General features: G+C 63.4%; 3 protein-coding genes across 11 annotated transcripts; 1 reads left to right on the forward strand and 2 right to left on the reverse strand.

Annotated features, from left to right (window-relative positions):
* Positions 1-43: 43 nt before the first annotated feature.
* On the reverse strand, positions 44-18,885 carry LRRC56 (leucine rich repeat containing 56). 5 transcript variants are annotated; one of them, XM_042904742.1, is made up of 14 exons: positions 18,793-18,885; positions 16,947-17,019; positions 16,287-16,465; positions 12,633-12,720; positions 11,973-12,033; positions 4,775-4,871; positions 4,594-4,701; positions 3,920-4,095; positions 3,583-3,836; positions 3,022-3,198; positions 2,879-2,943; positions 2,529-2,665; positions 2,186-2,319; positions 44-788 (listed from the first exon to the last, which is right to left on the reverse strand). In XM_042904742.1, the coding sequence occupies exons 2-14, from the start codon at positions 16,981-16,983 to the stop codon at positions 457-459; spliced, it is 1,845 nt and encodes a 614-aa protein (XP_042760676.1). In that variant the 5' UTR covers positions 16,984-17,019; positions 18,793-18,885; the 3' UTR covers positions 44-456. The 5 variants fall into 5 exon arrangements, with proteins under 5 accessions (XP_042760676.1, XP_042760675.1, XP_042760678.1 ...); XM_042904741.1 differs by having other exon boundaries at positions 4,501-4,701; XM_042904744.1 differs by lacking the exon at positions 3,920-4,095 and having other exon boundaries at positions 3,583-3,766.
* A 152-nt stretch (positions 18,886-19,037) lies between these two features.
* HRAS (HRas proto-oncogene, GTPase) lies at positions 19,038-24,025 on the forward strand. Of its 5 annotated transcripts, XM_042904752.1 has the most exons (6): positions 20,895-20,948; positions 22,066-22,231; positions 22,409-22,587; positions 22,777-22,936; positions 23,045-23,126; positions 23,579-23,663. In XM_042904752.1, exons 2-5 carry the CDS (start codon positions 22,121-22,123, stop codon positions 23,105-23,107), a joined length of 513 nt encoding a protein of 170 aa, XP_042760686.1. In that variant the 5' UTR covers positions 20,895-20,948; positions 22,066-22,120; the 3' UTR covers positions 23,108-23,126; positions 23,579-23,663. The 5 variants fall into 5 exon arrangements, with proteins under 5 accessions (XP_042760684.1, XP_042760686.1, XP_042760682.1 ...); XM_042904750.1 differs by lacking the exons at positions 20,895-20,948; positions 23,045-23,126 and adding an exon at positions 19,038-19,116 and having other exon boundaries at positions 23,579-24,025; XM_042904748.1 differs by lacking the exon at positions 23,045-23,126 and having other exon boundaries at positions 23,579-24,025.
* On the reverse strand, positions 19,125-20,854 carry LOC122201381 (nascent polypeptide-associated complex subunit alpha, muscle-specific form-like). The gene is made up of 4 exons (XM_042907239.1): positions 20,504-20,854; positions 20,337-20,442; positions 19,845-20,133; positions 19,125-19,686 (listed from the first exon to the last, which is right to left on the reverse strand). Exons 1-4 carry the CDS (start codon positions 20,852-20,854, stop codon positions 19,428-19,430), a joined length of 1,005 nt encoding a protein of 334 aa, XP_042763173.1. The 3' UTR covers positions 19,125-19,427.
* Positions 24,026-25,060: the final 1,035 nt, after the last annotated feature.

Here is a 25,060-nt window from a genome sequence, read left to right on the forward strand (position 1 = left end):
TGGTTTTGGGGTGCCCTATCCCAACGGAAGGGCACTGGCTGCCCTGTCCCTGCGTGGGCGAGGACCCGCACAAATCCCCCAGGGTCGGGGGGCGAGGGGGGCCTGGCTGCACTCCGGCCACCTCAGCCTGGGCCCAGCCTGTGTCCTCCGGGTTCGCCGCTCTGACCACTCCTCCTGGGAAGGCCGGGCCCCATGGAAGGAGTGGGCAGCGGGGCCAGCGGTGGGGAACTGGGCTCTCCTATCCCGGGCTCTTCCTTGTGTCCACCCCTGGCAGTCCCAACCCCCCCACTCCCCTCCACCAAGAAGGGTCCCTCTTATGTCAAGCCTATTTCCCGCCCCCAACACACTCTCCAAGATGCTCTGGGTTCCATGAGGCCAGAGTTCACATGGGGCTCCCACGACCACACTGGGGCTCCTTGGCCCACAGTCCAGGCCAGCTTGGCAGCGGGTGGGGGGTTACACTAGGGGTGGGATTGGGCTGGGGTGATAGGGTTCAGGTGCTGCACGCACCGGAGGCCGGGGAGGTCTGGCTGCTGGGTCCAGGGCTGGCTTTGGGCTGGGACATCCTTGGGCTCGAGGGTTCGGCCCCGAGGCCACCTCCAGGCCTCTTAGAGCTGTCACCGCAGCTAGCCCCTGACCCGGGCCAGGCCTCAAGCTGCCTAGGGCTCTGAGCCTACGCCTCCTGAACTGCAGGTCTGTGGACCCCCAGAAGGTGTTGCTGGAATCAGATGGCAAGGGGAACTTAGGGGGAGAGGGGATCAGGTTACAGCCTGAGGTCCTAGAAGACTCTGGAAAACAAGGAAAGAGAGCTTGTCAGACAAGCGTCCCCACAGGGATCAGTAGATGGGGCGAGGGCCACCACAGCAAGGTGGCAGTGTCCCCTGGGACCCCTCCCCCAGCCCTTCACCCCCTCACAGCGGCACCCCTCTTCTCCACTTCCTGTGCTCCCCTGGGAGGCTGTGGCTCTGTGGCCTTGTGACTTCTGACCGTTGCTGGGGCCACACCCACTTCTGGGCATGCAGAGGCCACAAAGTCTGAGCTCTGGCTTTGGGTCACTGAGTCGCAGCACCAAGAGTGGCCCTGGGCCAGTTCCTAACACTCCGCTATAGAGTGAGGCCCTGGCACCCCCCTCAGGGCAGACTGGGAGGTGTGGCCGCGACCACTGAGTGCTTCCCTGGACCTGGCCTGGAGTGGGAGGCCCTGGTACCCTTCTGTCCCTGGGTCCCCACTGTCTGTTACCACTCCCGCTGGCTGCCCTGCCTGTCCTCTGTCTGCCCCCCACCCCCACCCCCAACAGCCCAGGCACAAGCCCATGCAAGGAAGGGCACAGGCTTTGCCTGTCCTGTCCCTCTTCCATCCTGGCCCTTTTGACTCCCCAACCCACAGGAGGGTCATTCAGCCAACCTTTAAGCCTATGGCCTATGAAGGGAAACAAAAATAATATAAAAACAGGGAGGGGGACCAAACAGAAGAGACTCTTAAATATGGAGAACAGAGGGTTACCGGAGGGGTTGTGGGAGGGGGGATGGGCTAAAGGGGGAGGGGCACTAAGGAATCATTGTTGCACTATATGCTAACTAATTTGGATGTAAATTTTAAAAAATAAAAAATCAAATTAAAAAAAAAGCGCCTATGGCCTATGTACTTGCTGCCCCTGCTTACAATGCCCCCTTCCCAGGCTTGCCCCCTCAGTTCTACGCGTCAGTTCAGACCCTTCCTCCAGGAAGCCTCCCTGGGCCCTGCTGCGTGAGGGTCTCTACAGCGCCCCCCCCCCCCCATGTTTGTTCCATGCAGGACACTCGCGTCCTGGGCCCAGCACAGGCCCTGTGTGCAGGGTAAGGGCAGCACCCTCCCCACCTCAGTCCCCTGGCCCATTTGGCGGCCTCTCCCCTCCTTTGGCCTGTGCCCTGCTCCCTGCCCAGTGGGACTGTCCTGGCCACTCATTGCCACCCTGCCCTCTCTTTCAGTCCAGAGCCCCTGCTCATACCCCCTTTTGTCCAGCCCTTGGGGCATTATTATCCCGAGCGCTTAGGGGAGGAGGACTTGGGATTAGAACCCTTGACTCTAAGTCCCCACCATCAGGAGAGGCCCTCCCCGTTACAGCCCCTCTCAGAGTCCAGCTGAGGAAGGGGACCCAAGCCGATGAATGCTGGTCTGGGGCAGTGAGTGGGGTCACTCTCAGTACCTGGGACCAGACATTGGGGGCCAGAGGGAGTCCTGGGCTTAGATTTGTCCTCTTGTTCTTCGGGCGCCCCCCGTGGGCCCCAGGGGGCTGTGGCACCTTCCTGCTGGGACTCCAGGTACCTACTGGGGAGGGGACTAGAGGGGGGAGGGGGTGCAGCCCTGCCCTTAGGGCCGTTCCCAAACGAATGTGCTCTGGGGTGGTCCCCCAGCCTCAGGCTCCCACGGCCAGCCGCCCCAGCCATCCGGGGTACCTAGGCAGCCCCCCCCCTCCCCTGCCATGACCTCCCACCAAACCAGGACATGCAGTGGTAGGGCTGGGGGCTGGGAGGGGGAGGGGCACCCACCGAAGGCGCAGCTCCCTCTGGGCCTGGAGCCTAGCCAAGGCCAGGAGGTCACTGCTGTCTGCAGGGTCAGGCCCTGGGGTGGAGGCACTGGCAGCCAGGTCCTCCTGTGGGGCCAGCTGCTCCGGGGGTGTCCAGGCCTGAGGAGAGAAGGGGCTGGTTTGGGGGCACAGCCTTCAAGGGGGCTAGGTGGGGGGCACCCTGAAGGCAGGACTCATCTGGCTGTGCAGGGTGTTGGGGAGGCTGGGACCTCTGGCCAGCAGTGACTGTAGGCCAGGGCATTGCCAGGCCAGCACACGGGTCCCCTGTGGTAGCACTGCAGTTGTGACCCACTTGGGGGTGACAAGCCACACCTGGCACTGGTGTCGACGCTCCCGCAGGCCTTTGGTGGGGTTTCCGCAGAGGACTCGGCTAGCACCTGAAGAAGAGGGGTGGCTGGGTCTGTTCTGGGGCTGAGGGGCTGCGGGGTCAGCTTTGTGCAGAGGTGGGTAGTTACCGTGGGTGAGGTTACTGGTGTCGTCCTGTGGAGCTGGGTCCTTGAGAAGCAGGCCTCCCGGCAGGGGACCCCCAGTGACCAGTAGGGAGAGGGGCCGTGGCCTGGGGGCCCGTGGCTGGGTCTCAGGCAAGGAGAGCTGGGAGCCGAGTGTCCGGATGGGGGCTCCGTGGGGACGATCTACCCGAGGGTCAGAGTCAGAGGTCACGGAAGCACACGCCAGCCAGCCAGCCCGTGACACTGTCCACAGGCCAGGGACCCCCGCCCCCTAACATGTGTCTGTGTGTCTGCAGGCCCACACCCCACCAGGCGCTGCTCTGCTCACAGGGAGGTTATCCTGGCCTGGGGGCAGGTATGCGGGGCTCTGGGGACAGAAAGTCAAGGCTGAGAAGGGATGTGAAATATGGCTGCTCATCTCTGAAAGGCCTGGGGGAGTGCTGGGGGGGTGCAGAGCTCTCTTCCTGGGGGCGGCGGGGAGGGGGCATCTTCTGGGGCTCCAGCCGGTAAGGTCTCCAGGCGGGGCAGGGCAGCCCTTGCCAGAGGGCAGGGGAGTGGCCGCCATACCCAGCCCGGGGAACAGGCCTTCGGAGACACTGCCCTCCTTGATGGCCTCCTTCACCATGAGCCAGTCCTGGTGCAGCTCCCGGGGGGCCGGCACGGCCGTGTGTGTGGCTGGCACCTCATCCAGGACCCGCAGCTGTGGGACGAGCTTCCTCACCTCTGCCCGATAGTTGTAGCCGGGGGGCACCTGCAGGACGGAGGGCGCGGCGGGCCTGGGTCTAGCGGGCCCCTCCCGTGGCCGATTCCTCCAGACCTTCCTGTGGGTGCCGGCCTGGGTCACTCTTGGCCACCAGGGACTGCGGGGACCCTGGGCTCCCCCCGCCCCGGCACGTGAACTCACCCTCTAGGCTCACAGCCAAGGTCCAGTGGTGTCCTCTGGCCTGTGGAGCTCCCCTGAGCCCAGAGCTGTGGCCTAGCTGGGCACCACCACCCCGTGGAGGCTAGCAGGGCAGGAAGAGTGCGCTCTGGGCACGGGCAGTGCGGGGGTGTGGGCAGCCGTGTGGGGTGTGCACAGTCCTGCGGGAGATGACGGGGGCTCTGGACCGGGCGTGCACGGGGCTGTGTGTGAGTGTGCGTGTGTGATTCCATGTGCAGACCGTACCGGACACGCGTGGTTCCATGTGGTGTGTGCGTGGGCCTCACGGGGGTCTGTGCGTGGGCTGGGGGCCTGCGTGCGCGTGGCCCCGTGGGGTCCGGTCCTGGCCTAGAAGGTCTCCGGCGATACCAGAGAATGAGTTCCCGGTGAACGAGTCACAGGGCGCGGGGGGACTGTGCCTGGGGGACGCGCCTGGGGACGATCCCGCCGCCCTGCCTGGACATGACCGGCGTCCAGGTGGGCGGAGAGGCCCCTGGGGCCGTGGGAGGGCCAAGAGTGTCTCCCCATCCCGGGCCCGTGCTTCCCCGGGCGCCCACCGGACGCACCTCGTTGGAGGGGCTGGGCCCTGGCCGCAGGCACACCAGGTTGCCCTCCAGGGTGAGCGTGGCCAGCCTCGGGCACAGCTGCAGGTAACGCACCTGCTCCAGGACCTCCACACCGTTACCCTCCAGGTCCAGGACCTCCAGCTGCTCCAGCAGGCACAGCGGGCTCAGGTCTGAGATGTTGTTGTAGGAGACGTAGAGCTCCTGGGACAGCAGGGGGCCTCAGCCAGGGCTTGGCCGGCACCCTCTCCCCAGCCCCGGGGCACCACAGACCCACCTTCAGGGCCGGGAAGCAGCCAATGCCATCCAGGTCGGTCAGGCCGCAGCGGGCCAGCCACAGCACCCGCAAGCGGCCCAGGGAGGTGCCCAGGTCTCTGTGGAGGGCAGGGTCGGCTGGTCAGCGCCGTCCTGGGCTGGAGGGCCACGTGTGCGTCCACGAAGGCCCTGTGCTATGCCGTGAGCCCATCCACCACCCGCATCTGGCTCTCTCCAGGTGCAGGGCTGCCCATGACCTGTGGCTGGTGCGTGGCAGCCTCCAGGCTGAGGAAAGGGCCCCGGAGCCCTCTGCCTCCCTGCCTTCCCTCCTTGCTGCAGCCTCCCGGGTCTGGGCACCGGCAGAAGCCACTTCCTCCTGCCCCCGCCCAGGGCTGGGTCTGGCGGCGGGGTTATTTGGCTGAGCCGCACCCACCCACCATCTGGTGCAGCGGGGAGGGAGGGTTGGGCAAGGCGGCCCTGCCCCGGTGGGATCAGCCCCACTCCCTTTCTGGGCCGTGCTTGTGGCTGGCTGCCCCAAGTTACACCCCCTCTGCCAGCCAGCTGTGCCTGCAAGACCTCCCCCACCCCTGCCCCGGGCCGTCCCCTGCCCAAGCCTTGTCTTGGCCCATCGCCCTCCCTCTGCCGCCACTCCCCTGCAGATGGGCAGGCCGGTGCTGCCTCATCTTAGAACAACGCCGGGGCTCTCTGGGCCCACTGTTGCCTGCAGGGGCCCTTCATTCCTGGGTGCCCCCTGACAGGGTGTATCCTTTCATCGGGTTCGGGGAGGTTCTTGATGGCATTTCTTTTGTATTTCTCTCTCCGTGTTCCCCGTTCTCACATCTGGAGCTCTACCAGTCCTTCCTCGGTTGTCTGAGGATGACCCTCGTTTTCTTATCTTCTCTCCCGTTTCCATCTCTCTGCCTTGTCTTCTGCTTTCTGGGAGATTTGCTCATTTTCCAACATTGCTACTGACGTTTTTATGTTGGCCGCCATGTCTGACTCTTAAGTGCCCCTCATTGTCCTCTGCTCTTTTTTCGTAGCATGCTATTCTTGTTTTGAAGATGCCAAGAAGCCACATCTTCCGTGTCTCTCGCAGTATCTGCTGAAGTTTGGGGGTTTTACTCTCCTCCCTCTATTGCCTAGTCTCCCCCGGGACTTTTCCGTGTCGTGTTGCAGGCACCCTAATATTTCTCGTTGTACCATTAATAGCTTCTTGGGCATTCGAATTGGGGGCGAGGGCCTGAAATGCTGCTTAGAAGAGCTGCATTGCCGGGACTTTGACGTTGGGGGGCTTCCCTGCCGGGGCCTGGGGTGAGGGTGGGGACCAGTCGCTGCAGCGTGACTCCTGTGCTCCTGAAAGCGCACCCCTGCGTTTTCTCGCCTCGGGACTTGGCGTCTGCCCTTCTCCCTGCTTAGCTGTTCCTGTTCCTGTGTCCTCCTCCCAGCCCTGTGACATCCGATGGCTTTTCTGCACGGCTTGGTGACTTCCTCAGACCTTCCAGTGCACATGCCCCCTCCCCCCACCATGATGACGTCTGACCCACAGCCTCACCTGGCTGCCGTCCCCCCAACCTTCACGTCACCTTTGTGAACTTCGCTCCCGTTACGGGGTCTCCGCGTTCACCCCCAGTCCGCTGCAGCCAGTGTATCTTCCCATCATCTCTTAATTGGCTGAGGTCTGTGTCTAGTGACTTCTTCGAGAGGGGCCAATCAAACTATTTTCCTTGATCTGTAACTTAATCCGAAGCATTGGCTGGGCGTGGAATTCCCGTTCCTGCTTTCTTTCCACTGGGCATGTGGGCGTCACCCCATCTCCTGGCCTTGAGTGTTTCTGTAGAGAGGCCCGAGGGAAACCACATGACTGGTTCACCTTCAAGGAGGAGGTGATGCCTTTCCTTGACCGCCTCCAGATTTCATCTTCACGTCCGGTAACTTCGTTAGGGTGTGTTCCAGTGTTAGCTGGCCACCTTCGATTTTTCCCTTCAACGTGTGGTTGAAAGTCCTCTTTTGTGTCTCACAAGTTTTCTTTTTTTAAAACAATTTTTTTTACTTTTATTTATTTTTGAGAGAGAGAGACAGAGAATGAGAGAGAGAGAGGGAGACACGGAATCCAAAGCAGGCTCCAGGCTGTTGGCACAGAGCCCGACGCGGGGCTCGAACCCACGAACCGTGAGATCGTGACCTGAGCTGAAGCCGGACACTCAACCGACTGAGCCACCCAGGCGCCCCTCACAAGTTTTCTTTAAACTTTAACTATTTGTTCTGTTCCATCATTTCGGTTTCCTTCTGAAGCGATTACAGTTACGTGCCCAGCAGACCCTCCGCCTGCCCTCCATCCTTGTGGTCCGTCCAGACGCCATTTACGGACAGGTGTGGTCGTTTTGACCGTTCCTGTTCTCCACGCGGCACGTTGTGCTGGGTTTCCTGTGGGATCTCTTTGGAGTGTGTCTTCATTTCTGAGATGGTATTATTGTTCCATTCCATTTCTTTTCAGAGTCTGCTTGTGACCTGTGGTTCAGACCCGAGGGGCACGGCCAGAGCGGGCTGCGGGGTGGGCTAGGTGGCTACGTGCCCAGCTGAAAGCGGGGAGTTCCACTGTCACAGAAGAGTGGGTACGGGGGAATAACTAGCAGATTTTGCCTCATCTCAGATTCACTAGGAAGATTACCGAATATTTGGAACTAATGACAAAGAGCAAAGCACGCGGAGTTTGTGGAACCATGCCTAACGCTGTCCAGGAAGACAGAGCTGCATCTTCAAGTGTGTTCCTCAGAAAACCAGAAGGATCGCAACAACAGAGCCACGCATCTAGCTCAAGGAGCTGGAAAGAGGACAACAGCACGTTTCAAAAAGAACAAGAAGTGAAGACAGAATAAAGATGGAGGCGAGACGAGTAACAACCAGACTGTACGGAAAACCAACGGAGCCGAGAGCCGACTCTGCCAAAAGTTACCGGACGACCTCCCGTGAAGCGAAGGTGAGGAGACAATGCAAACAAATACACAGCGTTTCAAAGGAGGAAGAATTACAGCCAGCGCAGCAGTGGCCAAAAAACAGAAGACACTGTAAACAAAATATAGGCCAACATTTTTGAAAACCTAGATAAAGCGGGCACGCAAGGAAATACGAAACTCGGTTAAAGAAATTAAGTGGTGACGGTCATCCCCCAACCCTCGCAGTCCTCAGACCTGGACTGGTTTTCGTTAATTAATTCAAAAATGTTTGTCGATTTGTTTTGAGAGAGGAAGAGAGAAAGAGAGCAGGGGAGGGGCAGAGAGGGGGGAGGAGAGAGGGAGAGAGAGAGAGAGAGAGAGAGAGAGAGAGAGAGAGAGAGAGAAACCCAAGCAGGCTCTGTGCTGTCAGGATCCCAACGGGCTGGATCCCACGGCCCTGGGATCGTGACCGGAGTCAAAAGCAAGAGTCGGACACTCAGCCGACAGAGCCACCCGGACGCCCCTACCGGTTTTAAAAGTAAGTTCTAATTAGCCACCAAGGAGTCGACAATGTCGATCTTCCACAACAGTTTTGTACACAAGAAGTTTAAAAAATAGAGCGGTCGAAAAGGACAGTTAAAGGGGGAGGCAACGTAGGCGTCAACCCCTGATCCCAGAACCAGGGAAGAACAGGGCAGGTGAAGGGCTGGCCCTCGTGAGCACGGACAGGAAGACTGCCGAGCAAATAGAATTCAAAGTCACAGTGATGTTAACTCAGCGTGGCCCAGTAGTCCCACCACAGATGCACAGGGAAGGATCACCACCGCCGATGGGGTCCAGGAGTATCGTTTCGTGATCGTGTGGACAGACGCAGAGAAACTGAGACACGCGCCCGTTCAGACAGACAGAAACCAAGCGTGCCCGCCGCCGTCTTTGCTCGTATTTCACGTCGTGCCGGGGGACGGGCCCGCCGAAGCTACGGGGTGAGACGAAGAAGCGTGTGGGCTAGAAGGGAAAGTTGCTGGTCTTTCTATCTTCAAGACAGAAACCCCGACCGAATTAACAAATTACTGGGGTTCTAGGAGAGCTTGGCAGTTTTGCTCTGTCGAAAATCAAGACACGAGGTTGCCAGAGACAAGACCCACGTATGAAAGTCGGTAGTGCTGTACTGATGGAAAAGAAATCTACGCTACATCAGCGTAGTTCTCGACGTTTATAGTAACCAGCCAGAAAATACAAGAGAGACGGAGCCCCATTCGTGATTGTAAAAATCCCGTAAACATGTGGGCGTTTAGTTCTGGTCTCAGGGAGGCTGATGTCCTGCCCTGTCCCAAGCAGCAGTGGGGACGGGAGGGGTGGCTCCTGGCTGAGCTCACGCCGCCTCCGTTCACGATGACATTCCGTTCCTGGCGGCTGGTGCCGGAGAGTGTGACAGGACGCGGTTCTGCACAGAGAAACGCAGGAGGGACGCTGGGAACCTGCTTGTTCTTACTATCAGACGCAGGAGGGCACGTTGCCCGTTACAGGATGAAGGGTGTCCCCCCTCCCAGCAACACGTAAGTCAAAGTCCTAACCGCCAGCACCTCAGGATGCGACCCTGTTTGGAGAAGGCGTTGTAGCACGTGTAATTATTAAGACGAGCTCCCCGCGGAGCGGGGTGGGCGCTAATCTCGTCTGGTGTCCTTATGAAAAGGGGACGTGGGGACGCAGGTGGGGACACAGGGAGGATGCCGTGTGAACGTGGGGGCAGAGACGGGGCGGAGGCGCCGAAGACGGCCAGCAAGCTGCGCCCCCCCCCCCCCCCCAGCGGAGCGGAACGAAAGGCTCCTCCCTCGCAGCGCCAGAAGGAGCCAGAGGCGTCCACCTTCGCCTCGACTTCTGCTCTGCCTAACCGGGAAAGACTACATCTCTGCTGCTCGGGGCCCCGTGCGTGCCGGTCACTGCCGCCTCCTCCGTGGCCTGGAACGGGCTCGGCCCAGGTGCGCGCTGGGGGATACAGCGGCCCGTGACTTGCGGCGGAAGGCTTTCTATCTGATAACAGACTTCCTGCCGAGGGGAAGCTTAAAGACTCCGTTAAAAACGTAAAAGAGCACGCGGGCGGAGAGCTATCCGTCTCCGTGAACGTGTATGGGTAACAAATAAACCCGAGGTAGCAGGTGAATCTTTCTTCGTCGCAGAGAGAATTCGGAAAGAGTCGTGCGGGCAACGCCCGACAAACAGATCGTAAAGGTCAAATGCGAGAAGCGTTCGGGAGCAGCCCGGTCGTTTTGGGAAAAGGAAGGCGACGAGGAGGCCGTCGGACACGGACACGTGAACACACAGCCCTGGGAATACAGGCAGCGTGGCACCGGTGCAGGACAGACGGACAGACGCCGCCGAGAGCTCCCACGTCCACATCTGCGCGAGGACCCGATAAGTGGCAGAGTGGTCTGTAGGGAGGTGGGGGGTTGCTGGAGAGACGGTGTCGGGAAAAGGGGCTCACCGTATGGCCGGAATTAAAACTGGGTCCCGATCTCATGCCGCCATTGAAGGCGACCTCACAGGTAGAGACCGTAAGAGTGAACGAAAGGAGAGACAGAATAATCCCGCGACTTCGGGGGCGTGGACGGACTTCCTGGATGAGACCCAAATCACCAGCCAGAATTGACGGACCGAGTCAAAACGAAGGGTTTCTGCGGAAGCGAAGGCCGCCACAGGCCACAGGCGAGGTCAGCGGGGGCCGGCGGGCTGAGGAGCCTCGCAGAGTCTAAGCCACGCTCAGCCCGTGTGGTCAAGAACATCCACCTTCACGCCCGCGACATTTCAGCTGCTGAATTCTCTCTCGGCCGCCGACGAACGGACAGACGCTACGTCAAAATCATTTTCCAGCCCTTAAGATACTGCCCGAGATTTTATTTTTTTAAGTAATCTCTACGCGCAACGTGGGGCTCGAACTCACGACTCCAGAACGAGGGTCGCACGCTCCTCTGACTGAGCCTGGGCGCCCCACCCCGGCCTGAGATTTTAATGCCCTTAGTCTGGCTGTTATCAGCTAAGCCGCACATGAATTTACTGGATTGCCACGCTTAATTAGATAGCTTCCTTTCACAAACTTGTCCACTTTCAGCCCGTGGAGATTTGCAAACCTCATGTGGCCCAGTTTCAGGATTCAGGAAGAGAAAACTTAAAAGACTTGCTACACTTGTCGCTGTTGTTATCAAGGGACAGAACGTGTTTTCTTGCAATTTATGATCTAATCATTTTTCTTGGAATTGGGTTTTTTTTTTGTTTTCTTGGAATTGAATTATTTTGTTTTGCTACAAATGATGTATCATATTTCTTAATTTTATAATACGTTCCACTTCTCTGTAGTTTTCATCCTTTCGTTTATGAGTTTTATACACTTCATTATTCGCTGAGCTAATCTGAAGCCTCAACAAGGAAGGAGTAAACAGGATTTTTTGTCTTTGTGGATTTCTCTGTCAGAACACTGCTTAGCCGCACGTTCAAGGCACGTTCCTGAAACCCCACTTTCTAGACCCTCACTGCAGACACGGTGCCCTCTGTGCCCCCTGAGGCCCGTTCTCTGCTCTGGCCCTTGGGGCTGCACCTGACCTTTATTTGATAAATAACAGTATAAATAAGGAAAATCAAGAAAGCATTCAAAGGAGGTTGCTTCATAAATACCTTTCTGGACTCACCTAGACATGACTGGGTGCTGAGAGCCCATTTAAAACGTCTGGATCATTTTCCAGAATTCTGACCGCACCCCCTGCCTCACGCTGGCCGGCCCTGGCTACGTAAAACCCATTTTGCTCCGACACCAAAAACAGTCTGATGTTGCTTCAGCTTTGCTCTTTCCAGCCAATGACGTAAACAAAGGACGTTAATCTGTCTTTAGTTTTTTGAATTTTGTCTCTTAAGTTGATGACTCACGTGCCATTACGTTTTACATGCCCCGCCGCAGGGACGCCTGAAACCCTGAAGGCTTGGGTGGTATTGGGGCACCCACCGGAGACCCTTTGCTTGTTGGGGACTCTTTGCCAAAGATGGGGAGCATCTTCCGGGCACCCCATGGTGGGTCCTTGGAGACCTGGTGTGACCAGCCTGAAGCTGACTACAGGCTCTGAGTGGTGTGTGTCACTCTCAGCAGGTGCCTCCAACAAACTGGGGGTGGGTGACGCGTGCCACATGTCCCAGAGTGGGGCTGGAGGGCGGGCATTAGGGCCCGGACACAGAGACAGCGGGACGCCAGGAGGCTCTCGGTGGGGACCCCCCCTCCGCCGTGATCCCGGGGCAGGTACTCACCTCACGGAGCCCAGGCAGCTACCGTTCAGCTTCAGCTGGCTGAGGTTGGGCAGGTGCACCCCTGGGGGCCAGAGGAGGGAGAGGTCAGAGACTAAGCCTTACCCCTCACTCACCTCTCTGCACCCTCCGGAGACATCCGTGCCCCTTGGCCCCTGATCGATGGCTGCTCCGAGTCCTGGAGGCAACCTCGCGGCTGTGTGCTTCACACGGGGCAGGGGACACCTGAGCAGACGGGCCCGTCCGGAAGGCCAAGAGGCCCCTGGACTCCAGGAGTCCACGCGGAGGAGGGGCGCCCCACTGGTGTGGCGGGGCCGCCACAGCTTGGGTCCTCTCCCTGAGCCACATCCCAGATCCAGCCACAGGCACCCCACACCATAACCTGCATCAACTGGCGGCTCTGTTCCAGAGCACAGGAACCCCCGAGCCAGTGTCCTTGTGCACCCTAAAGCCCCCAGGGAAAGGGTTCTGAGCGGGACTCCTTCCAAGAACGGGGCACTGACCCTGCAAGACAGTCCCCGATCCCTGAAAGAGGGATGCAGGGCAGGCCCGTGGGGTGCGGTGGTCCAAAGACCGAAGCCTGGCAGGGAGCCCTCCAGCGAACGGACGCTCACGAAGTCTGACCTTGCCGGCGGTGGGGTGTGGACGGGGAGGGGCTCTCACCGAAGTTCCCCAGGCTGCTCTCACGGGTGCTGACGCACATCTCCAGCGTGCCCACCAGTCGCAGGTCATCTACCTGGGCCAGGGCGCGCTGCAAAAATCGACGAAGAGTCAGCCCTGGGGCCTGGACCGCGGTCACTCCTCCCCAGTCTCTGCCTTTGGCTGTGGGGCTGGAACAGGGGGCAGAAATGCCCGTGCCTCATCTGTGTTGACCTCGGCCAGGGATGGCTTTGGCTGGTGGGGCTCTCTGCAGACAAGGGCCTGCCCTGAGGGTGCCGGTGTCCGAACGAGACCCGGGGAACAGAGCCAGCGTGTCGGAGCTCGGCGCCCGGCCTGCGGAGCGTGGCTGAACCACAGCCCCCCGGACCCGCGGACGAGCATGCCTGGACCCACCCACGGCGGCTGGGTGTTGTTTGTCACGGAGCGCAGCAGCCATAGCGGATTCATACAGAACGCGGGAGCTAGGCACGGTTCCCGCAGTCCGCACGACAACACGACTAAACAACGTGACTGATTTGGGACCGGGTTGGGGGTCTGAAAAGGCAGACGCCTGTGCCATGCGAGACAGTCTCCTGCGGTAGCCTGGATGGCAGAAAACGTGCACGAGGAGCTTGTCACGTCGAGTGGAGAGGCCCCGGCACGCTGCGGGCGGGGTGAGCTGAGCCCCTTAGTGCCCCTGACAGGGGGCTGTCCAGAGTGAGGGGACGGGGCCCCGGAGGTTTGGAGCCCGTGGGTCTGAAAAATAAAATGGCCTCTCGCTTCCAATCCGCAAGAGAGAAAGCTGAGAAGGGCTTGCAGGTAGGACGACCCAGTGAGCCAGTCTCAGGGACGAAGCCAGCTTGCCCGGCACCCACCGCACCTGCAGAGGCCCCGGGCTCTCAGGAGAGGCCCCGGCTCGCAGTGACAGAGTCTGAAGAGAGGACCGTGTCCGGACACGATCGCAAGTACGGCTTTCGGTCCTGGCGTCGGCCAGACTCATTCGTACGGCGAAGCACACGGGCTGTGGGCCTCTGACGACCAGGCCGCCGCGGCCCGGACTGGGGGTCACGGAGGTCGTCCGCAACAGCGGCCCTTTCCCCAGCCAGGAGCCAGGCGGAGAAGGGGGTCCCGGGATGGACAGAAGCCACACCGGGGACAGAACGATCTCCAATCAATGCGTGTTCCCAGCACAGGGCACCCAGACATTTGTTGGGTGGGGGTCAGTGCCACCAGACCAGGGCCCCCCCCCTTCTCAACTGGGAGAGGCTGGCGAGGTAGCCTGTTGTGTCCCCCTCTGCAGGCTGGCTGGGGGGCCACGCTGGTCCTCACGCTCGCCTGGGTCTCACGGACAGGCCCTTCTTCGGATGTGTGCGGTATAAACGTTTCCTCCCCGGACATTGGACTTGCCTGAGACGGGGCGCGTGGGGACTCGGGGAGTGTGCAGGGTCTGGATGTGGGGGTGGGTAGGCCGCCGCTCACGCCTGCCACTCCTCTGAATTAGAACGGTGCGCCCATTCCCTGGCGGGTGGCAACACAGACCCCAGAGCAGGTGGCCTCGTCCACGCTGGGCTTGGCAGAGGGAGCCCACGAGTTTGCACGTGGGGTTCGCCCGCTGCTCCCCCCGGCGTCGGCCCTGAGCAGGGTGGTCCCGTGTGGCCCCTTGAGCCTGGATCCCGGCGGGAGCCCGCGGTGCGGCTGGGAGCAGGGCAGCCTCAGGACAGACGCCCGTCTTTGGAGCCAGAGTCTGGGAGGCTCACGGTCAGCGTTATGTGGCCACAGACGACACACGGGATACAGCGATCCCCCTGCCAAGGGGTTGGGGACTGCTGGTGGGCGCCTGAGCGTCAGCGAGATTCACCCGGGAGCAGTCTCAGGTGGGCGTCCACGTGGGTCTGAGGAGACAGCTTCGTGGCACGTTCGCACCCCGCCCGGGGCCGAGGTTGTGGGGATCCCAGGCTGTACGAAGCCTTCTGTGTGACGGGGCCCCCTGGGGAGTGTCCCGCCGGCCACCCGAGGAAGGCACGGCGGCCATACGTACCCCTGCAAACATCCTCCCTGTTGGGCACTGTCAGCCGAGAAGGAACACGAAACGAAAGGAAATGAAACACAGACACTCCGTTGAGCACCGGGAGTGTCTGTGGCTCCGCGGATGCTGGGCGGGGGGCGGGGGGGGGGGCGGTTTCTGCACCCGGACTGCAGCCGCCTGGCCCAGAGCCTGTGTCCTGTCTCCTCGGCCTCTGGCATGAGCTCACTTCCAGGCCCTGAGGGTGCTCGCGGCGGGCTCGCTCAGTCGGCCCCGGCCCGGCGCCTGGTGTGTGGTGCTCGGTGGGTGCTGAGGCTAGGTCCTCGTGGGGGAGGGGAGGGTCACTGCCCTCCCCGGCCCTCCCTGCCCCTGCTCTGCTCCCAGCCAGCTGCTCTGTCCAGCAGAGGACGCTCCAGCCCTGTGCCCAGGTCGACCGGTGCCCGAGTCCCCTCCGAGAGGCAGGCCGTCGTGTCAGGGCAGCCCGGGCTCCCCGTGGCCCTAGGCGTGCCTGAGACAGGAGCACCACCCCGAGCTCTGTGCACACTGGCCCCCTCCAACACGCCCGCCCGCTGTGTCTGAACCCAGACCTCACTGGCACCAAGGGACACAGGACCCCAGAGCTGGCCAGCACGGAGGTGGCCTGCAGCTGTGAATCCGTCTCTGTCCCCTGGGGCCCTGTCGGGGTGGGCTGTCGAGGAGCTGGTGGGGGGCCGTCCCGAAGTGCTCCGTGCTGGACCAAGGCACTGGGAAGTCTTGGGCTCGCAGGGTGGCTGGAGGGCTGCACGCACAGAGGAGCCCGTGTGGAGCGCGGGGACAGGGGCCTGGCAGGCGAGTCCCACCCGCGCCGCGATCTCTGAGTTGGCCGGGGAGGCAGGTGGGGGCCTGGGGCAGCCAGGTTTCCTTCTGCTGCACGTCGGTGAGTATGTCACGGCAGGGTCTCCAAGGGACCCCTCTCCGTGAGCCTCTCACCCTCTTACCCTGCGCAAGGGTGGGTGTGGCGGTGCCTGCAGCTGGCGGGGTCTGCCCCCTCGGCATGGCCAGCAGCGGGTGACGGGCAGAGCTGCCCAGAAGGGTCGCTGGGCGGGAATCGGGAGTCGCGAGGGCTCTCCCCGTCCTGGTGGGCCTCAGGACAGGGGCGGGGCTGACAGCCCCAGATGTGGGAGAAAGCCTTCAGCAGCTGCCCCAGACACAGTCGGTGGGACCCCGGAGTGACCCCCACTTAACCAGCTGGGCCCGGACGCCCGGGCTCCCCTACTGAGCTTGTGTTTTATCTGTCTATCCCCGGTGGTTCGCACCTGCTGTGTGCCGGGCACTTTGACGGCTCCCCACCCTGTCCCTTGCCGGGATGACAGCCGCTTGAACGAGGGGCTCCTCAGGTTCATGGAGCGGTTCACAGAGGGGTCCCTGGAGCCCAGCACACAGCGGGTACTAGGCAAATACCTGTGGGATTCCTGCCCGGCTCATTCCCTTTGGGGTCCTGAATGGCTGGGGCACATCTGTGTCACCAAGCACCTGTGTCACACAGCAGGGCTGAGGACGTCTGTCAGCCAGGCAAGCCTAGAGGGCTGGGGACCGAGGGCAGGCCGGACACCAGCCCTGGGATGCTGCCCCACGCGGAGCCCTGCGGCCTGAGCCCCCAAGCCCTTGGCACTCACCAGTCGGGCAGGTGACAGGTACTCCTCTACCAACTGCTCGCCATGGCTGCCCGGGTCCTTGCTCTTCGGGCAGGGGTTGTGCGGGCCTTGCCAGCTCGGCTCCCGCACCAGGATATCGGCTGTGCTCGGCCAAGGCCCGTGGGCTTTGTCCCAGGCCTGGTCCATCCGCATCCAACCTGCTGGGGATGGGCAGAAGGCAACGATGCCAAGCCTTTGCTCTCCCTCAGATCTGCAGCCTGGCTTAAACCCCTGCACAGCCAGCCCCTGTGGGGCTCCCCCTGTCCGGCTCTGGGGGGCCGTCACTCATTTAGTTTCCCCCCACCTGGGGGGTCTCGTTGCGCACCCCCCCTCCCTCCAGTCCCCTGCTCAGCCTTAGCTCACACCCCACTGGGGTCTAGGAAGGTCACCCTCCAGGGCCCACAAGAGGGGTACTGGCTCTAGACTCCCCTATCTGAGGTCCCTACGCAGGCTGTGAGATGTGGGACCCGGGGGGGGGGTGCCATTGGCCCCAGGTCATGGTTGCTCTGTGAGCTGTGACCAGCAGCAAGCCATTGCCTCAGGCCCTGTGCCGTGCGTCTCCCCCGACGGTCTCCAAGCATGGGGGCCCAGGACTAGGCTCTCAGGCGTTCCCCGCCCCCCGTGCCCGCTGAGCCCCCTCACCTGAGGCAGCTGCCTTTTTCCACCACGGGTCAAACATTCAGGCAAGGGGGCGGTATGTGTCCCCAAGGGGCACCTGCAGGAGAGAGGTGGGTTGGCCTCCTGGCCAGGTCACTGTGCCCAGGGGATGTGAGACAGGCAGGACGGAGGTCACGGGGCTCAGAAGTGAGCAGGTGCCGAGATGCATGGGGCTGCCAGTGTGGGGACTGGCCCTCAGGTGCTTTCAGTCATCCTGATGAGGGACCTGGACGGGCTGAAGAAGTCAGGTGGTGGCTGGCTGCATCCTCTTTCCAAAAGGGGTCCCGGGTCTGCCACAGTGGACTGTCCCTCATGGGCTGGGCTCCCTGGCATGCTGTCCCTCCTGAGTACCCCCAGCCCCAGGCCCCACAGGCGTTGTTCAGTGTGTCCCTGAGCCACCTGCACGAGGTTCGCCCGGCACTGGTCCTTAAAGATGCAGATACCCGCCAAGCCCCGGACCTGGGAATCGTCTCTGGGGTAGAGCCAGAAGTCTGCCCGGGATGTTCTGGCCGCCTCCCTCCAACTCGGGTTGAGGCCTCGCTGACCCCTGCCCCTGTATTCCCCCCTCTCCTTCCTGGATCTACTCTCCTTGTAAGTCTGACTCGTTCTACGGTCCTCTGCGTTTTACAACGCATCCTGTTGTAAACAGGAGTTTACAACAAAAACAGGAGTGAGCACCTTACCCCAAGACAACGCGGGCTCTGTGCGGGCAGGATGCTTGCCCGCTGCATCCACAACGTACAGGGCTCTGCGCTAGTCACCAGCCACTGTTCTTATCTATCAGCCCCTGTGGACGTTCAAGACGCATCCTCTCCGCCATGCTTAGGGCAGGGAGGGTGGCCAGCTGGGCTCTGACAGAGGCCTTGGGGGGGTTGCCGAGCCCTGGCTCTGTGCGCCTCAGTGACCTCACCTGGAAAGTGACACAAACACCCAGGATCCAGGGAGGCAAAGGCCATGGGGTTTCCAGCCAGGATTTCTTTCCTCAAGTTCCCTCTGCTGCCTGCCTTTCTCTAGCTGGTGAAAAGCCCTAAGCCTGGCAGGAGGACCCCACCACTGTGCCTCCTGGCAACGTGCCGGCCACCCCACTCCCAGGCCTGCCAGCCTTGTGGAGATGGGAGTGCATGGGCTGGTCAGGCTGCAGCCCCAGGATGCCCTTGGCAGCCTTAAGGGCCAAGCCCACTGTTCCTTCCTTCTGTGCCTGACAGCAGGTGAGCAGAGGTCCTACCCCTGACGGGGCCCAGAGCATCGGTCTGGTCCAGCCCAAAGGTCTCAGGGTCCAAGGAGCAGGGCCTGTAAACACTGTCCCCTCACGTTCGTGCACTGGCTGGAACCTGTCTGTGCTGTTCATGGCTCTCTACTCCCAGCCCCTGCCCTGCCACTCTGCGAGCCCTACAAGCCTCCCAGGTTGGAAACCCATGGGGCTGTCTGTCCCCACAGCCCAGGCTAATGCCAGTCCCTGGTCTGGCTCATCAGCTCTCTGGGTCCCCTCCGCCCTCCAGGCCTTCACCACAGCGGGAGGAGCTCTGAGGGCAGGGCCTGGTCCCCTGTGGGTCTCCACCATAGAAACTCCCAGAGCAGAGTCTGGGTCCCTGCCTCCCGATCTTCCCCAGAGGCGGGGCTTGGGGCCCCTCCTATCCCGGTGAGCGGGAGCCCGGCTATTGGTTTTGCGCAGGGCGCCTGGAAGACCAGATTTGACACCTGGGGTACCACTGAGTTCCCCACTGGCTTTGCTGCTTCATCCTGGGGCCTGCTCCTCGGCCTGTCTGCCCCAAGGCACGGGGGAGACAGCGAGGCCTGCGGCCCGGGGCCCAAAGGCGTGTTTGGCTCTCACCTGAGGGGTCGGTCTGTGTGCCACCGCCCTGGGCGCCCTCCGCCGCCGGGGGCTCGCTGCGACTCGGGGTCGGTCGTTCTTCCGGGGGCGGGGTTGCGGGCCCTGGGCGCCATGGCAACGGGGCCGGAGCGTCATTTGAATACTCAAATATTCATGAGGCCGCGGGACGCTCCCTGACTCCCAGGTCGAGCCACGCCCCTTTAGCAACAGTTGCTCAGGCAGGGCGAAGGGGGCGGGGCAGCAGCCAACCCGGATCGGGATCGGGAGCGTCGGGCCCCGTAGGCCGCGGGCGCCCCCTGGGCTGGGAGGGAAGCCGGGGCAGAGGTGAGACGCCATCAAGCGGGGACGGCGGGGTGGGGCGCAGACAGGTCAGGTGTCAGCCCCTGCAAAGCGGGTCTCTGGAGCAGACCAGCACCCACCTCTCCCAGTTGGGAGGGTCGCCCGTGAGGCCCTGGCCCTGGCCCTGCGGGATTTACCTCCGCCTCGGAGCGTGACGGATGCCAAAACAAAAGGAGCCCCCGAGGACGAGGCAAATGCGGACATGGACACCAGGAGGGGAGTTTGGAGTGTCCACGCTCGAGAGGGACGCCACCACCCGCTTCCATTTGTGCACCTTTACTTCGCGTCTGTGCGCGTCAGGCGCAGGCCCGGCTCTGTTGTAGCAGCGGTGCAGTGCGCGGGACCGCCAGCCGGATACAGTCACGGCCGGTGGGGTCGGTGCTGTGATGGGGGCGGGGGTGGTCCCCGAAGGGGCCCTCCAAGGTCACGGCCTGCAGTGGGGTGAGCTCCCAGGGAACAGCACGGAGCGGGCACGGGAGGGGATAGGGGCAGGGAGGGGGTGCCGTCTGAGCAAAGCGAGGTTGGGTCTCACGTGTGATGAACGCATCATGCTTTCTGTAAAAATGAGAGGTGTGTTTATACATTGCACTGAAATTTTTAAAAATGTTAAAAACATGTCTTTCTTGAGAGGAGACAGGACGTGCATGTTTGTGCTTGGGGTGTCACCCACTTGGGCAACTTTTGGGTTGGATTTGCTGGGTGCCGTTTGTTACCTGTACCGTTGGAGCCTCTGGGCTGGGGGAGCTAGGTGGGCCGGTCTGCGGGGCCTGCCCAAGTTGGGCGAGGCCGGTGGTGAGGGGATGCGGGAGAGGGGCTGCGCGCTGCTGAGAAGCAGCTGAAAAGACAGCGGGTCTCGCTGTTCCGCGGGCTCAGATGGGTCCCCGCCCAGCCGAGACGCCCCTGCACCGCCTGGCCCTGGGCGCACCGGCTGTGCCGCGCCCAGGACTCCGCCGGAGGTGCCGGGTGTCCTGGGAGGGTTGCTGGCGCCCGCTCCGGAGCCACCTGCGGGGAAGACGGGTGTCGGGCAGCCGAGCCCGCGGCCGCTGGGGGACCCAGAGGCTCCCGGCGCGGCCCGGGCCTGCTCCAGGCACCTGACCCCCGTCCCCGCCGTCCTCTCCGCCTTCCTCCGGCCCCCAGCCCGGGGGTCGTCCGCGGTGCTGACCCTCTGGGTCCCATCGTCCCTGAGGCTCGTCCCGCGGACTGACCCTTCCGCTCCGGGGCCCCCTCGGCGGGCTGCGCGTCGGGGGGGCAGGGAAGTCCTCCCCGCCAGGGCAGGGGGCTCGAGCCGGACCGCAGCGACCCCGCCCCAGTCTACACCCGGCCAGGGACCCGCTCCCCTGCGGGGCTGCTGTCTCCTCGGGAGAGTCCCGACCCTTTCGGGGGAAGCCGTCGTCCCCGGACCCGCGACCCCAGCGTCCTCCCGCCCGCCAGAGCCCAGCCCCCCTAGGCCGCGGCCCACGAGAGCCTCCAGGGCCGGCACCGCCCTCCGCGCCGTTTCCCGGAAGCCCCGCCCGGCCGCGGCCTTTGACAGGCGGGCCGGCAGGCCAACCGGAGCGGGGCGGGGCGGGGCGGGGCGGGGCCCGGCGCAGGCAGCCAATGGCAAGCCGCGCCGGGCTGACGGACGGGGCGCGGGGCGGGGCGTGCGCCGGCCCGGCCGAGTGTCCGCCGCCCGCGCGCCCCGCCGCCCGCAGCCCGAGCCGCACCCTCCGCGGACGGAGCCCATGCGCCGGGCGACCCGCGCGCCCCGGCCCCGGCCCCCTTCCCCGCCCCCGCCCCGGCCCCGGCCCCGGCCCCGGGGGCAGTCGCGCCAGTGAGCGGTGAGTGCGGCGGGGGCGGGCGGCGGGCGGCGGCCGGGGCTGCGGGGCGGCCGGGCGGCCGGGCGGGCGGCTGGCGGCGGCGGGGCGCGCGGGGGCGCAGGTGAGCCGCGGGCGGCGGCGGGGGCGCTGTGCGTCCGCGTCCCCGGCCCTGCCCTGCGCGGGACCGCGGCCGTCGCGGGGTCGCCCGGCCTCCGGTCGCGAGGCTGCCCCCCGAGTGCTCCGGCACCAGGCGGCCATCACGCGCAGCCGGCGAGCCGGGGTGCAGGAAATCACTGCCCGCTGTCCGCGCAAGGGCGTCCGCTCGTGAAACCGCACAGACTGGGGCACCCCAGCCGGAGGCCTTGGCCCTGGCCTTCGTTCTTTGTCACCTGTGCGCCCGCTGCACACGTCGTTTGGGTCTGTTCCTCTCAGTCAGCTGCGTATCGGGAACCCTCCCCCCACCTCCCACCCCCACCCCCACCCCCACCCGGCTGCCTCATCTGCCTTCTTTTCTCCAAAGTTCGTACGGCAACAGGATACCGGGGTTTTCCCGTTATTTTGACGTGTGCCGGTCTCCTTGCAGTGCGGGCAGAGCCCACAGAGGGCAGGGGGTTCTTGTCTGCCTGTCGCCGTGCGCCCGGAGCAGCAGCAGCTGGCATACAGTAGGCGCTCAGTAAATACTTGTCAAAGGCAGGAACACGCTCCGTGGGGCCCGGAGCGGGTTGTAGGCGGGCACTGGCCTGCCTGGGCACGCTGCTGGGCGCTCCACGGTGGCAAGACCTGTTTTCGCAGGGAGGGGAACTGGGAACCGCCGCCTGCAGGGCCTCCGGTTCAGGCTTTCTGCCTACCCAGCAACTTCTAATTCGGGTGCGTGGTTGGGAGATGCTCTCAGCTGTCAGCCCTGCCTTTGGGGGGCCAGCTCCCTGCCTCTCTGACAGCCATTACCTGCAGCTGGAGGCGGGCCTGTCTCCCACCCCTGGGCTGGAGGTGCCACAGGTGGGCGGCTGGGCCTCCGTTCTGGCTGCCACCCCTGTTACCTGGTTGTCTGGGGCCAGCGGGTGGGACGGGCCAGCCCAGGGAGCTCAACAGGCCTGCTCTGTGGGGCCTGGCCTGTGGCTGAATGCGGCTTCCTCGGCAGGTGGGACAGGAGACCACCCCGGTGGGTGCCGTGTGCGGCGCTCCCCTGAGGAACGATGACGGAATATAAGCTCGTGGTGGTGGGCGCTGGAGGTGTGGGGAAGAGTGCCCTGACCATCCAGCTCATCCAGAACCACTTCGTGGACGAGTATGACCCCACCATCGAGGTGAGCCGTGCTGCCCCTGTTCCCAGCCCTCCATCCTGCTGTGGCCTCCTCTTCTGTCTGCCTCCCTCCCTCCCAATGCCTCGGGGCGGGGCATGGGTGGGGCCCCGGGAGGGGCTGCTGCTTTGCTCGGCTCCTCCTAGGAGAGGTGGGGTGGTCCCTAAGCGCTGTGCTCTGCAGGACTCCTATCGGAAGCAAGTGGTTATTGATGGCGAGACGTGCCTACTGGACATTTTGGACACGGCGGGCCAGGAGGAGTATAGCGCCATGCGGGACCAGTACATGCGCACTGGGGAAGGCTTCCTCTGTGTGTTTGCCATCAACAATACCAAGTCCTTTGAGGACATCCACCAGTACAGGTGAGCTGCTTGCCGGCCCCCAGGGGCCCTCCCTGTCCCCTTTCCCTTTTTTTGTCCCTTTCTCTCTCTCCGTCTTTCTCTCTCTCTGTCTTTCTCTCTCTCCGTCTTTCTCTCTCTCTTTTTGCTCTCAAGGTCCTGGATGCAGCTATGCCTGCAGCCCGTGACTGGATCACACCTCCTTCCTTACAGGGAGCAAATCAAGCGAGTGAAGGACTCCGATGACGTGCCCATGGTGCTGGTGGGGAACAAGTGCGACCTGGCCGCGCGCACCGTGGAGTCCCGGCAGGCGCAGGACCTCGCCCGCAGCTACGGCATCCCGTACATCGAGACGTCGGCCAAGACTCGCCAGGTGAGCCGGCTCCCCACCCCCACCGCCAGCCAGGGACCCCCCCCCCCCCCGCCCCGCCCCAACCCTGCCAGGGAGCAGTGCTTTATTGCCCCCTCTCCCCCAACACAGGGCAGCCGCTCTGGCTCTGGCTCCAGCTCCGGGACCCTCTGGGACCCTCCGGGACCCCCGTGACCCAGCGGCCCCTAGCGCTGTAAGTCTCCCCGGATGGCAGGGCAGTGAGGGTGGCCAGGGCCCAGGGTCTGGGCTGACACAGCTCCAGGGGGAGGTGGAGGTCCCTGGAGAGAGCTGCCCTGAGCCAGGCCGGAGCGGTGACCCTGGGGCCCTGGCCCCTCTGCCCCCAGAGATCCCCGTGGGCCCTTGTTGGCCCTGACCCCTTAGCAGGCTGCGGGGGACGAGGGTGGTAGGTCAGACAGGAGTGGGACACGGGGTGTTCAAGCTTGGAGCCAGACCTTGGGGCCGCCCTGTGGGGGAGCCCCGGGGGATCAGGCCGCCCGGTGGGGGCAGCCCTGGGGCTTCCTGCCTGTCGGGGTAGGGGTGGGGAGGAGGCGGGCAAGGGGCTGGAAGTCCGCATGAGCTCGAGGCAGGGGTCCCTGGGTTTCCTCCCCTGCTGAGTCCCCCTCTGAGCCGGCCCCTTCCTCCTAGGGCGTGGAGGACGCCTTCTACACGCTGGTCCGAGAGATCCGGCAACACAAGGTGCGGAAGCTGAGCCCGCCCGACGAGGGTGGCCCCGGCTGCATGAGCTGCAAGTGCCTGCTCTCCTGACGTCCCCTCCGCGTCCACCCTGGCGGCCCGCTGGCCCTCTGTGCCCCACGAGCACAGGCACGGGGCCCGGAGGTGCCGGATGCCGGGAGGAGGTGCGGACGGAGGACGGAGGAGGGGAAGGAAGGAAGGAAGCACTCCCGGAGTCCGGACAGCCCCGGGCTCTCCGGACAGAGTGACCGCAGACCTCCCAGGACGCTTTGCACGGACTGTCGTGAACTGACGCCACCGGCACCCCGCTGTTACTCTCCTCCCAGCCCCGTCCCGGCCCGCTGGGCACAGGCTGAGTTGCAGTAAATTATTTGATGGTCTTGACCCTGGCGTCCGGCCGAGGTTGGGAGGCACAGGGGAACCTCAGCTTTGCGTGCCGGGCGACCCCCGTGCAGGGGCGCGTGGCAGGGGCTGGTCCTGCGGCCGGGGCCGAGCGGCCGGTCTCTGTTCGGGGCGTCTGGCGCTTCTTGCCGAGAGCCCTGGGCGCTGTGGTTGCAGGCTGGTTCTGTGTTTTACCACAAAAACACCTCACTGAACTTGAAACAGCACGGGGGGGGGGGGGGGGGGGTTGAAGCCAAGGGTGTGTGTCCCCCCTGGAGGGGGAGGCCCCCGTTAGCGACCAGACGGGGGCAGGGGTGCTGGAGTCTGCCACCTTGGAGCCTCTTCTGCTGACTCCAGGGGGCGTCGCATTTCCTGAGTTCGGGGACCCCGCGAGGCAGGTGCCGAGGATGGCAGAGGGACGGTCTCAGCCTGCCAGGTCCGCGCCTGCCGGCTCCTCTCGTCTGACCTTTTCGGTGCAGGACCCCGGCACGTCCCCTGGCCTCAGCCTCTGCCCTGTTGGTGCCAGGTGACTGACTGCTAGGACCTGGGGTCTGGCGGAACCCGCGGCCCTGTGCGGGTGAGGGTGGGGCCGACCCGCCCACCCCTGCTGCCCCTCCGTTGGGGTGGCCTGCTGCTCTCAGAGCTGCCTTAGGTCACCTACGTGGATCTGTGGGCCAGACCCAGGTCCCTGACAGCCACTTACCGCTCTGACAGGGCCTGCCGGCTTTGGGCCAGAATCCAGGACCGGCCAGGGCCACGGGGGGCTTGGTCCCATCAGTCTTCATTTTGGTTGTCCGGGGGGGTCGGGGAGGGTGGTTGTGTTGCCTCTGCCCCTCCCCCAGAGCCTCGGGGCCATCACACTCATCACTGTCTCCTGCAGAGGCCCTCGAGCATATAGCTTCTCTGTGGGCGCAGAGGTTAGAGGGTTGCAGGAACGTTGGCAGCCTTGGGGCAGTGGCAGGGCGCTGCCCTGCCTCTGTGCTGGCCATGCCAGTCTCTACCCAGAGAGGGGCATCAGCTGCAGGCCATGGGGCAGCACAGGTGGACAGGGCG

This window comes from Panthera leo, chromosome D1 (genome assembly GCF_018350215.1).
Source record: "Panthera leo isolate Ple1 chromosome D1, P.leo_Ple1_pat1.1, whole genome shotgun sequence".
Lineage (NCBI taxonomy): Eukaryota > Metazoa > Chordata > Mammalia > Carnivora > Felidae > Panthera > Panthera leo.

Coding starts and splice junctions, on each gene's coding strand:
- HRAS (XM_042904750.1), top strand. CDS start 22,121: ATGACGGAATATAAGCTCGTGGTGGTGGGCGCTGGAGGTGTGGGGAAG. Junction 22,232..22,408: donor AGTATGACCCCACCATCGAG/GTGAGCCGTGCT, acceptor TGTGCTCTGCAG/GACTCCTATCGGAAGCAAGT. Junction 22,588..22,776: donor GAGGACATCCACCAGTACAG/GTGAGCTGCTTG, acceptor CCTTCCTTACAG/GGAGCAAATCAAGCGAGTGA.
- LOC122201381 (XM_042907239.1), bottom strand. CDS start 20,854: ATGGGCTCCGTCCGCGGAGGGTGCGGCTCGGGCTGCGGGCGGCGGGGC. Junction 20,443..20,503: donor CGACGGCTTCCCCCGAAAGG/GTCGGGACTCTC, acceptor GGCCGGGTGTAG/ACTGGGGCGGGGTCGCTGCG. Junction 19,687..19,844: donor CAGAGGCTCCAACGGTACAG/GTAACAAACGGC, acceptor TCATTTTTACAG/AAAGCATGATGCGTTCATCA.
- LRRC56 (XM_042904741.1), bottom strand. CDS start 16,983: ATGTTTGACCCGTGGTGGAAAAAGGCAGCTGCCTCAG. Junction 3,837..3,919: donor CTTGGCTGTGAGCCTAGAGG/GTGAGTTCACGT, acceptor CGGCACCCACAG/GAAGGTCTGGAGGAATCGGC. Junction 2,666..2,878: donor AGCGTCGACACCAGTGCCAG/GTGTGGCTTGTC, acceptor TTCTCTCCTCAG/GCCTGGACACCCCCGGAGCA.